Source organism: Gigantopelta aegis, chromosome 6, assembly GCF_016097555.1.
Source record: "Gigantopelta aegis isolate Gae_Host chromosome 6, Gae_host_genome, whole genome shotgun sequence".
NCBI classification, from domain to species: Eukaryota; Metazoa; Mollusca; class Gastropoda; order Neomphalida; family Peltospiridae; genus Gigantopelta; species Gigantopelta aegis.
This window is the reverse complement of record NC_054704.1, coordinates 46,108,825-46,121,325: the sequence shown is the minus strand read 5'-3', so window position 1 is coordinate 46,121,325 and position 12,501 is coordinate 46,108,825. Positions and strand designations below refer to the sequence as shown.

The following is a 12,501-nucleotide window of genomic DNA, read 5'->3' as shown; positions in this document are numbered from 1 at the left end:
ATACAAAAATTAATTCCATTAATACAACCCTAAAGAAGGTATCGATCTTATGTTACGTAACACAGAGTAGCTATATACCCAGCGGCCGTGTATATAGTCTTGGGTAATTAGGGCAGGCTATATACAAGGCTGTTAATTTTCGAGAGAAAGACCACTGTAAGGCAACTTACAATACCCCTTCCAAACCTTCTCGTGCGTAGCATGGTTTACATCTTGTACAATAAAATATCCATGGGGTATCAGACCTCGCAATGAAACCAACTGACGGCAATGATTACTTCCTCCCCTACCTTAGGTTATGGGAAGCCATTTAAGATATTACAGTTACTATAGCACCATATAAATTCACATACTAAGCAGAGCTAGAATGACTGCTATTGAACTAGTCTCACGGGTGTGATGGGGGGGGGGGGGGGGGGGGCAAGATTGGTGGATACCCTTAAGGGTGGATGTCTGGAATATGACAGACCTAAGGTATTCCCAGAAGCATTTAACAAGAGTCCGAAAAAACGAGAGTTATGATTCGGTTCTGTTTAAGTTCTCAACCCTCAGCACTCCCTCCATTTGATTAATGTCAAACCTTCGAGGGACAAAATTGTAATTATAATTCGACAGAAATAGTTTGTATGAATCATGTACGGTTTGGTCTTAGAAACTGCTTACAGTAATATAACATTTATAATTTTAAATGTTTCTAAAACCTTCATTATTCAGTGAGGAGCGGGATGTAGCCCAGTGGTAAAGCATTCGCTCGATGAGCCGTCGATCTCAGATCGATCCCCGTCGGTGGGCTCATCGACTTATTTCTCGTTCTAGCCAGTGCACCATGATTGGTATCTCAAAGGTCGTGGTATGCGTTGTCCTGTCTATGGGATGGTGCATATAAAAGATCCCTTGCTACTAATGGGAAAAAGGTAGCGAGTTTCCTCTCCAAGACTATATGTCAAAATTAACAAACGCTTGACACCCAACAGCCGATGATTACTAAAGCAATGTGTTCTAGTGGTGTTGTTAAACAAAACAAATATTTTATTAATCAGTGAATAACAAATCATTGTGTCCTGTAACACGAAATCTTTTTTCTATAATGTGTTGATATCGTTGGCAAGTGATAACGAAAAGCACCGAAAAAGAAATTAGCACTTGGATAACGACTAAGTTGATCACGGGATGATTAATTTTTAGAGTTGATTGGGTAAACAACAATGTAATTTTAAAATTCCACCTGAATATTAGACATTTTGTACTTGAATAAATCACCACACAATGAACATGGTATAATGTATTTAGACATGTACAGGTAACAGCAATTATTGTCCTTGAACATTGTTTGTGTTTATTAGCTGCGCAGCCAGTGTTGTTTCTGAGCACATATATAAGGCGATAAATCAGAACGATCCACAAGCGTAACATTATCAGTGGTTGTCTAGCACACACACAAAATGTTTTAACAGTATCTTGAAGATGTTATTTAATATAGATCAGAATGCAAAAACAGCAAGAATATTGATCAATATGATCAAACATTTCCTTGATTTATCTTTTTTCTCCTCTTAAGTAAACTATGGTTTCTTTCTCTCTTTTTTTTTTCTTCTTCTTTTTTAGCTATCGTATCCAGGTAACAGCTATGAAACCATACAACACCGGCATTGCTTATTAAGCCGTGTAACGCTGAAATCAATACATTGTCTTGATGAACACTCGACAAATCAGATGAATTCTCAACCACTGGTGTTATAATCTAGACTTTCTGATCTAAATATGGCAGATGATACACTGACAACGATTTTGGTTTTGTTCAACAATATTATGGGTATCCGTGGATGATATTGTTTTAGGAAAGGCATCTTCGGGATAATTTTATAAATAAAAATGTTGAACCATATGACTTCATCATATGTTCCCTTCAGAATGCGTAGCAGAGGGTCGTATTAAACATATCTTTGGGCATTTCAAGTTTTATATACATTCCATCATAGGGTATACCCATCCTAGCACACTTATGTGGGTCCGCTTGCGTTCAGTATGATTCACAGCAGAATAGCTATCCGAAGTCTCCTTCACTGGAATTGCAAAAATGGTATGGACAGAAGAACTGTACTCATAGACTTCATATATGGGCCAAACGTCTGGGTAATTCTGTATAGGTCACAACCAAAATCCCACCTCATATACGTCTGCAGATTTCAACATCTCAAACATTCCAATAAATAGAACTGGGGCAGTTTTGTATGGTGTTGAATGGTTGGAATGTGCTGTGGTTTCTTCAGTACTAGCATGATCATGATTTAAGATTTAGGTAAGCCTCTGTATGAGATTGCCAGTCATCAGGATCCATCCCAGAACATATACACAGCCCAGTAGATAATGTTAAAGCCCATGAACACCCCCGGGAAGGCGTATCTGGAGATTTTGTCACACCTCCTGGCTTTCTGTCGCATTATGGCTGTCCTTGAGAATCCGGGTCGCCGACTCCCGAGAGGTCGATGACCTTTTTCTCCACTAACATGGTTCTGAAGAGAGATAATAAACAAAAGTAGAAAATTACCGTTTTAGTTTCCATTCTTTTTTGTTAAAATTTATTTGTTACATATATACATACACATCAAATTTGCATTTCCCCCACACTATGTTATTTGCTTTTGCTTGGTTGGGTCTTTTTCTGTTGTTATTGTTGTTGTGCGTTTGTGTTGCTCAAGTTTTTTGAGGGAGGTGTGTGTGTTTTATTTTGTTTTGAATTTTTGCTTTGTTTTGATTTGATATTTGGGGGGGGGGGGGGGGGGGGGGGGGGGGGGCATTGGAGGACTTTTCTCCTCTTTTTGGGGTGTTTCTCTTGGTGTTGTTTTTTCTTTTCCTTTTTTTTGGGGGGGAGGAAGGGGGTGTAGGAAGGGGACAAAAGACATGGAGGGACAACTGACAAATGCTACCTCCACTACCGCTACCGCTATTGACGCTTCCTCGTCCCCTGACGTCTTGTATGCTGTGTTATTGCGATCCATTTCCCGACGACGCCGCTCTACTCTTGACATGACGTTGACGTAGGCGAATTCCAGCAGCGCAGCAAACACGAAAAACAGACACATCGCCATCCAGACGTCGATGGCTTTGACGTACGACACGCGTGGCAGATTGACACGTGCACCGGAACTCTGCGTCGTCATGGTGAGGACAGTCAAAAGACCCAATGAAATTCGAGCAGGCACAGCGTCAATGTCCAACCAGAACGAAACCCAGGACAAGATCACAATAAGTACGCTCGGTACGTATACCTGGGCGACAAAATATCCGTAACTGCGTGCGAGATTAAATTTCACAACGATGCACGTGTAGTTGCCTAAAAGTACAAACGAAAAAAAGAGAAGAATTCATAAATGATTATGTTTGGGCAATCGAAACAAAAGCGGCAAAACTGAAGACACTTTGAATTTTGAAATGTAATTGAATAGCTGTACAAGATGTAGTATATAGGCGTATGGACTCCCATTTTGCCCGAATTAAACGAAAATGACCAAAACTGGATTACATTTATTCTATCCGTATTATGACTAAACACATAGGAGAGGGCTTAGTAAGTTTGCCAAGTTGTGCCCAATCCGTTTGTTATGCAATAAAATATGTTTTCAATCAAGCTATATGAGTTGCAAGCAAATCACTATGCATTTTGACATGGATTATAACCAATATTGTGGGTAGAATGATGGAAATAAAGGCTGAAAAGGTTTGAGTCCTGCTAATGTTGCCTGAGCTTGAGGATTTGCTCCAGCACATGAGGAGGCATGTGCCCCCCCTCCCCCTCCCCCCTCCCCCCCCCCCTCCCACCCCGTCTCCTATGAAGATGTAGTTCGAGTGTCTATGTATCCGTATTCTGTTTATATGTGACAATACGGCTGGAGTACACTCTAGGTAACAGATTGACAATGTTTGACAGCTACACGGTCGCAAAGTACTACGTCTATAATACACACATTTGTTCTAAATCTGACGCTACAGATCTTTAGCCTGATCCTTCACGTGTTTATTTACAACATTAAACGTAAATGTGAGTGATTAGCACACACTTCACAAGAACAAACCAGACATGCCTATTCAAAAACTGTGTTTAGGATAGGACTATCAGGTTTCTTCTTGCAGCGTGTGTATTAATCGGAAACATATCAGTCTACCCCTGCGCATGCTGTAACCTCACCGTTGTGCAGGGGTGTAACATTCTCTTTGAGAATGGCCAATACAGCACAAATTGAAATTTTGAATAAAAGTCAGTATCTATCTGTGATCCATTACCATGGTTTGACACCCAATAGCCGATGTATTTTTCGTGCTGGGGTGTCGTTAAACATGCATTCATTCATTCATATCTGTCTAATTTCAAAATTGACAGTTTTTAACACTAAACGCACATCTAGCCACACTGTCACATAAACAGAAGGTGGGATCTTAGGTATATTTTCTGAGGAAGTTGTCATACCTGTGAAGTGGTTGGTATACCTGTGAAGGTATAAGATGCTCTACATGTTGACTTCTAAACACATAAATAATGATTAATGATTGCATTATAAATGCCAGTCGTTGTTTACGCAATTGGAAATATGCTTTCCGGGAAATACTCGTAGGTGCGTACTGGAATATCAGGCCCGTAGGGACAGGGTGGCGGGTCTTTACCACCACCCCTACCACCCTACACATACACACACATTTGAGGACAAAATTTAATATGCACCGTTTTTGTCGTACTCTATGTAAATAAAGATAAAAATCTTACTTAACTCCCTCCCTATAGAAGGTGCCCAGACTCCAGACTCCAGACATCGTTCCTACTAGTTTGTCATACTCATTCATATAATATTACCGGCCTCGGTGGCGTCGTGGTTAGGCCATTGGTCTACAGGCTGGTAGGTACTGGGTTCGGATCCCAGTCGAGGCATGGGATTTTTAATCCAGATACCGATTCCAAACCCTGAGTGAGTGCTCCGCAAGGCTCAATGGGTAGGTCTCAACCACTTGCACCGACCAGTGATCCATAACTGGTTCAACAAAGGCCATGGTTTGTGCTATCCTGCGTGTGGGAAGCGCAAATAGACGATCTCTTGCTGCTAATCGGAAAGAGTAGCCCATGTAGTGGCGACAGCGGGTTTCCTCTCAAAATCTGTGTGGTCCTTAACCATATGTCTGACGCCATATAACCGTACATAAATTGTGTTGAGTGCGTCGTTAAATAAAACATTTCTTTCTTTCTTTCATATAATATTCGAAAGAGACCTGATACTAGCGTGTTACCTACCGCTAACATAGGTCTTGGTGCAGTCGTTAGACAGCCATTCCCTGAGTTCAAACTGAGGTAAGGAAAGATCATCTCGTTTGATCACCGGCTCATCGTGCCATTTGAAAAGCACATTCTTCGTTGAATAGCCATCTGAAAGAATACAACAATACATGTATACTGTAATACTACAAATAAACTACCTTATATGATGAATGTAATTTATGTTGAAGACAATCAAACTAGCTCTCAATTTCGTTATTGTAATATATGTACAGTACTGGTTTGTTTTTGATGGGGGTGGGGGAGGGGTTCTGTTGAATATTTGTTGAATAAATAAAGAAACGCGAATATTATTTTAGTTTTATTTTATTTAGTTTAAATTATTCCGTTGGAATCCCATTAGTTTTTGTTTCTTAAAATTATCTATATCTTCTAAATATTTTAGACCCGTTTTGACCGTCTATTTAGGGAATCAATATATAATAATAAAACTATTTGCGTTTCCTTTTTTTTTTTTCTTTTTTTTTTTTTTTTCAGTATATTATGTTGAAGAGTAAAGTAATGAGAATGCTTACAACTTTCAAGAATCATCATACAGGTCTGTGAGTCAAACGGGTACTTCTGTAACTGCATGTCACAGCTTAGCGTCATGGACACCCTGAAGTAAAATATACATTGGATTGCATGGGAACCACATTCTGCTGCGGCGACGTCAGGAAAAACATTTTCTGCGGGGTGGGGTTGGGGGGAGGCAGTGATGTAGGGAGTGGCCCACAGGGGTCATGCCCTCAAACGTAATTATTTTTTAAAACTGTATTAACATACATACATACATATATACATACATACATAGTGTGGATTGTCCTCTCATCCAATATGCCCCCCACCCCCCATATAAAATCCTTTCTACACCAGTGTGTGGGGGGAATGTGTTGAATGATGGATGGATGGATGGACGGATGGATGGATGAATCAGTCAATTCATTCATCCATTCATCCATCCATCCATGCATCCATCCATTTTTTCATCCATCCATCCATGTATGCATGCATCCATGCATCCATCCATCCATCCATCCATCCATCCATTCATCCATTCATCTATCCGAATGAATGAATGAATGAATGTTTAACGACACCCCAGCACGAAAAATACATCAACTATTGGGTGTCAAACTATGGTAAACGCAAAACCATCTATCCATGCATCCATTCATTTATCTAATCATTGTCACTAATTATCAAACATTGAATGGCAAATTTGGTCACACATTCCAATGTCGTCTTTTAATCAATGGCGATTCCTGTTTTCAATATACATGTAGTTCGTAGATATCTTTCTTTCTTTCATTTAAATTGCCTTTAAAAATTAAAATTTTTTTTATCTCGTAACATAATTATACTTGTATATTACGGACACAATACCAAAACATCCACCCTATTTTCTTGCAAATAGTCAATTACGAAACAAAACTATATAACAAAATCATTGCAAACATGCACATACTTTCAATAATTCTGATAATTCGATTGTTAAAATACAAAGGTACAATTCGTAACAATTATATGCGATGGGGCGGAAAAGCGCCCGTTTGATGCGTGATCGGTCTAGGATCGATCCCCATCGGTGGGCCCACTGGGTTATTTCTCGTTCCAGACAGTAGCTCACGACTGATATATCAAAGGCCGTGTCATGTGCTATCCTGTTTGTTGGATGATGCATATAAAAGATCCCTTGCTACTAATGGAAACATGTAGCGGGTTTTCTCTCTAAGACTATAATATGTAAACATTATCAAATGTTTGACATCCAATAGCCGATGATTTATAAACCAATGTGCTCTTGTGGTACTCTTAAAGCAAACATTTATGATATGCGAATGAATGAATGAATGAATGAATGAATGAATGTTTAACGACACCCCAGCACGAAAAATACATCGGCTATTGGGTGTCAAACTATGGTAATGCAAACAAATAAAGTGATGATCAACATCAATATAAAAATTCAAGATTTAAATAAAAACACAGTGTAAAGAACTGTGCAAAAGTACAAATATCACAGATAAATACTGACTTTTACTCTAAACTAATGTTACACCCCTGCACCACAATGAGGTTACAGCACGCGCAGGGGTTATGATATGCGATGCGCTGTTACGTAATCTACATACCTGATACTGAAGAATATAGTTCCATTGGGATACACGTGCATCAGTCTATTGGGTACAGTGACGTCGTGGAACGCTGCGTTCTTTTCGTTGGCGAAGAAGAGGTCGGGCACCCAGATCTTGGACATTATGCGCGCGTCTAGCTCAAGCGCCTCGATGTTGTTCAGGGGTTCGTACGTCAGGCGACGGTCCTGCCATTTTTGTCGGAGGAAAATACTCAAAGAATAGTCCTGTAATTATAAAAGTTAAACAGAAAATAATCGTTGTTGGATATTGTATTTTACCAGCCTCGGTGGGGTCGTGGTTAAGCCATCGGACATAAAGCTGGTAGGTACAGGGTTCGCAGCCCGGTACCGGCTCCCACTCAGAGCAAGTTTTAACGACTCAATGGGTAGGTGTTAGACCACTACACCCTCTTCTCTCTCACTAACCAACTAACAGCTAACCCACTGTCCTGGAGAGACAGTCCAGATAGCTGAAGTGTGTTCCCAGGACAGCGTACTTGAAACTTAATTGGATATAAGCCCGAAAATAAGTTCAAATGAAATTGATATTGTATTTTGTTGTGCATGTATAAAATATAGCATGGAAAATATGTTATTTTGAACGTAAATGTCATAGACCATTTATTCTTTGAGACAAGTTTGAAATTATGGATAACAACAGTGATAAAATTTAATATAACTGATAATCGGGTCATGTTTCTACAAAAGTTATTTATCATTACATATGTTTATAGATCCATGCATTTAAGACTTTTTTAAATCTTCTATAATTTTAAAACAGAAGTCGATTAGATAGTGAAAACTTTCCATTCTGTAGGTTTTCTTTAGGCCATAATAAAATAAATCAAAGGTTTTCATCACCGCCCCTGCTAAGGTTAAAAAGAAAGAAAGAAATGTTTTATTTAACGAGGCACTCAACACATTTTATTTTGAGAGGAAACCCGCTGTCGCCACTACATGGGCTACTCTTTCCGATTAGCAGCAAGGGACCTTTTATTTGCACACCCCCCCCCCCCCCCCACAGGCAGGATAGCACAAACCATGACATTTGTTGAACCAGTTATGAATCAGTGGTCGGTGCAAGTGGTTTACACCTAACCATTGAGCCATGCGGGGTACTCACTCAGGGTTTGGAGTCGGTATCTGGATTAAAAATCCCATGCATCGACTGGGATCCGAACCCAGTACCAACCAGCCTGTAGACCGATGGCCTAACCACGACGCCACCGAGGACGGTATCTGCTAAGGTTAAAGGCTCATTCCCGATATTTTATTATTGGCAAACAATAGTTGGCTTTTAAACATACATGTATATGAAACTCGATGTGCGATATTTTCAGTCCTGACAATATGAAATAAAAAAATAAAATTTCAACCCCAAAAAAGAAATGTTTTATTTAACGACGCACTCGACACATTTTATTTACGGTTATATGGCGTCGGGCGTATGGTTAAGGACCACACAAATATTGAGAGAGGAAACCCGCTGTCGCCACTTCATGGGCTACTCTTTTCGATTAGCAGCAAGGGATCTTTTATATGCACCATCCCACAGACAGGGTAGTACATACCACGACCTTTGATATATCAGTTGTGGTGAACTGGCTGGAACGACAAATAACCCAATGGACAAACTTTCAACCATTCCCCTTCACTACATTGATAATTTTGATGAATAGCAATGTTATGGCCTATGTTTAAACAAAATATTTTAAAAAGTAAATAAATAAAAACTGACCTTAGCATGTCAGTTTAAAACCTTTGTTCATAATGATATTGCTCATAACGTTTTGTTAATATTATAACTGTTACACTTCTCTCAGCCCCCCGCCCCCACCCTCCCCACCACTTAATCGCGGTTTCAATATTTGTCCTAATGAACGTACATTAGATTGTACTATTGTGACCGGCCTCGGTGGCGTCATGGTTAGACCATCGGTCAACAGGCTAGTGGGTACTGGGGTCGGATCCCAGTCGAGGCATGGGATTTTTAATCCAGATATCGACTGAGTGCTCCACAAGACTCCATGGGTAGGTGTAAACCACTTGCACCGACCAGAGATCCATAACTGGTTCAACAAGTCAAGTGTGTTTTATTTAACGACGCCACTAGAGTACATTGATTTGTTTATCTTATCATCGGCTATTGGACGTCAAACATATGGTCATTCTGACACTGTTTTTTAGATGAAACCCGCTGTCGCCACTTAGGCTACTCTTTTACGACAGACAGCAAGGGATCTTTTATTTGCGTTTCCCACAGGCAGGATAGCACAAACCATGGAATTTGTTGAACCAGTTATGGATCACTGGTTGGTGCAAGTGGTTTCGACCTACCCATTGAGCCTTGCGGAGCACTCACTCAGGGTTTGGAGTCGGTATCTGGATTAAAAATCCCATGCCTCGACTGGGATCCGAACCCAGTACCTACCAGCCTGTAGACCGATGGCCTGCCACGACGCCACCGAGGCCGGTTGGTTCAACAAAGGCCATGGTTTGTGCTATCCTGCCTGTGGGAAGCGCAAATAAAAGATCCCTTGTTGCTAACCGGAAAGAGTAGCCCATGAAGTGGCGACAGCGGGTTTCCTCTCAAAATCTGTGTGTTCCTTAACCATATGTCTGACGCCATATAACCGTAAATAAAATGTGTTGAGTGCGTCGTTAAATAACACATTTTTCTTTCTTTCTTTGTACCTTTGATTACCGTCTATAGTCCTATATTTCTTAGAGGAATCGAGGGTGGATCCAGGAAATTATTTAGGGAGGGGGCCAATGGCAAAAAGGCACATAGACCAACTCCCTGAAAAGCGCTTTTCAATTAAAATTGTAAACAAATTGTTAAAAAAAAAAGTGGCACTCCCTTGGGTCCCCTTTTCAGTGATTACATATTAGATGTACGCTGTCCCTGCTTGACATAACTAGCATTATGCACGTCATATCGATAACTAGCATAAGAGCCAGACACGTCTAGTGTATGTTACTTTCATTACAACCCAATCCGACGAATGATTTGTTGTGACCTTTACCCGACCAACAGAAAGACTGTATTATTACATGATGTCATTATTTAGTCACAAACATCAAAGGTACACAGCTGGTATTCTCTTTAAATAACTAAATAGCCCATTGTGTTACGTGGCACCGTATTCCGCTGGGTTTTAGAAAATAATAATAAAAAAAATATTTATTTTATTTACTCTTTTTTTTCTTCAAATGTGGGTTAGTTGAGCCCGTCAGGAACCATTATCGGGCGCCAGACAAACCGTACATCGGTTGATTTTGCATGCGCCCCACGGTGTAGATAACCTATATCTTTGGTAGCATTCATCTAACTCTGCTGGGTGCTACCAACAATAAGTAATTACTGAAGCAGAGAGAACCGACTGGCTGGGTTTACTAAAATACACGATGTATCACCACATCTGTAACCAAACTCAATGTCTGATCTTGTAAAGCGTTAACATCTGCGCTGGTTTTTCTGGTGCGACAGATATTCTAGGTTATCGCGTGACAGCAATGTGTGATAGGATAAATCACTCGTGACATAATGTAATGTTTTCACTTCATGGTATGTTACCATTAACAAAAACACGTCCTTTTACTCAGCCCCCCCCCCCCCCCCCCAAAAAAAAATCTCTTAAGAACAAAACTGTAATTTAATTATGACAGCAGAAATAGTTGTTTTGGCGTGTGTGTGTGTGTGTGTGTGTGTGTGTGTGTGTCGCTCTCGCTCTCGCTCTCTCTCTCTCGCTCTCTCGCTCCTCTCCCTCCCCCCCCCCCCCCCCTCTCTCTCTCTCTCTCTCTCTCTCTCTCTCTCTCTCTCTCTCTCTCTCTCTTTCTTTCTCTCTCTCTCTTCAGGCAAGCGCTCTACCAATAAACTACATCTTACCCTTGTAGTGAAAAATGCATGTCAAAAGGTTAAGAAGGTTAAGAAATTCACACCACTGTTTTTGCTTTGAATTGTTTCGTTTGTTTGCTTGCTTGATTATTTATTGTTGTTTTAGATGTGTGTTTTTGGGTGGGTGGGTTTTTTCCCCACACAATTCGTAAAGCTGGTTTCAAACCATTTATGTTTGTACATACCATAGTTGTTTCGCTGATACTGTCGAAGCTGACAATATACACCTGAACGTTCACGACTGTTGGAAAATCTGCAAAACAAACAAAGATATCAATGTGTGTTTCAACCTAGGATGCGCATCGTTACGGGCTGTCCATCCGTCAGAGCGCCTCATCAAATACGTGATTTACAAAACAGGAGCACGTGTTAGCAAGATGCTCAAAATGCAATGTACTACAACGAAAGTTGCTTAAGGGAAAGGGCAATGTAGTTAAAATGACCACGCAATACATATTATATATATTATTAAGTGAATGAATGAATGAATGAATGTTTAACGACACTCCAGCACCCGGCTATTGGGTGTCAAAACAATGGTAAATGCAAACATTAAATGATGAACTACATCAATATAAAAATGCATAGTTTGAATTAAATTATGTGTTAAAGTGTAACCAACATAGAACAGAAATTATGTAAGCAACAAAAAAGAAATGCGATTATTTTAATTGTTTTCATGATAAAATTAAATAGGTATATGAACTATCAACATGACCCTAAAATGGGTCTAAGACATTGATAATTTTAATAGACACAAAACCTAATGTTATTCAAAATGAATCATTTTAAATATAAAGTGAAAGAAAATTAATAGTCGCGTTTCTTGTGTTGTTCAGTATATATTATGTAACGGATAACACATTGTCACGAAAAACTGGACGAGAGGCAAACAGATGGACAGAAAGACAGACAGATAATGTATTTACGTCTCACCTTATGTGCATCACACATATACAAAGTAACACAAACAAAAGTACATAAGCCATTCCTTATAGAACCATGAGAGACAGTATAGTTAAATAATACAAATATGTATAGTTAAATTTTAAAAAATAACGATAAAGGCATGACTATTATTTAGGATTTCTGTGGAGTTGAAGAAATTTTCGTTTCATTTTTAATTTATCAAAAATAGGCGAACTGTTGCATTTAATACTTATTATT

General features: G+C 39.6%; 1 protein-coding gene across 6 annotated transcripts in view; it reads right to left on the bottom strand.

The window, feature by feature from the left end:
* Nucleotides 1-1,267: 1,267 nt before the first annotated feature.
* The window catches only part of LOC121376380 (glycine receptor subunit alpha-3-like), a 65,763-nt gene continuing 54,529 nt past the window's right edge, over nucleotides 1,268-12,501 (bottom strand). For all 6 annotated transcript variants that reach the window (XM_041504225.1, XM_041504227.1, XM_041504226.1 and 3 more), the window contains 6 exons: nucleotides 11,520-11,587; nucleotides 7,435-7,661; nucleotides 5,836-5,918; nucleotides 5,279-5,410; nucleotides 2,928-3,334; nucleotides 1,268-2,513 (listed from right to left, as the gene is read on the bottom strand). In XM_041504225.1, coding sequence (XP_041360159.1) covers nucleotides 2,328-2,513; nucleotides 2,928-3,334; nucleotides 5,279-5,410; nucleotides 5,836-5,918; nucleotides 7,435-7,661; nucleotides 11,520-11,587 — 1,103 coding nt within the window. In that variant the 3' untranslated portion in view covers nucleotides 1,268-2,327. The remainder of the gene's footprint in view (nucleotides 2,514-2,927; nucleotides 3,335-5,278; nucleotides 5,411-5,835; nucleotides 5,919-7,434; nucleotides 7,662-11,519; nucleotides 11,588-12,501) is intronic.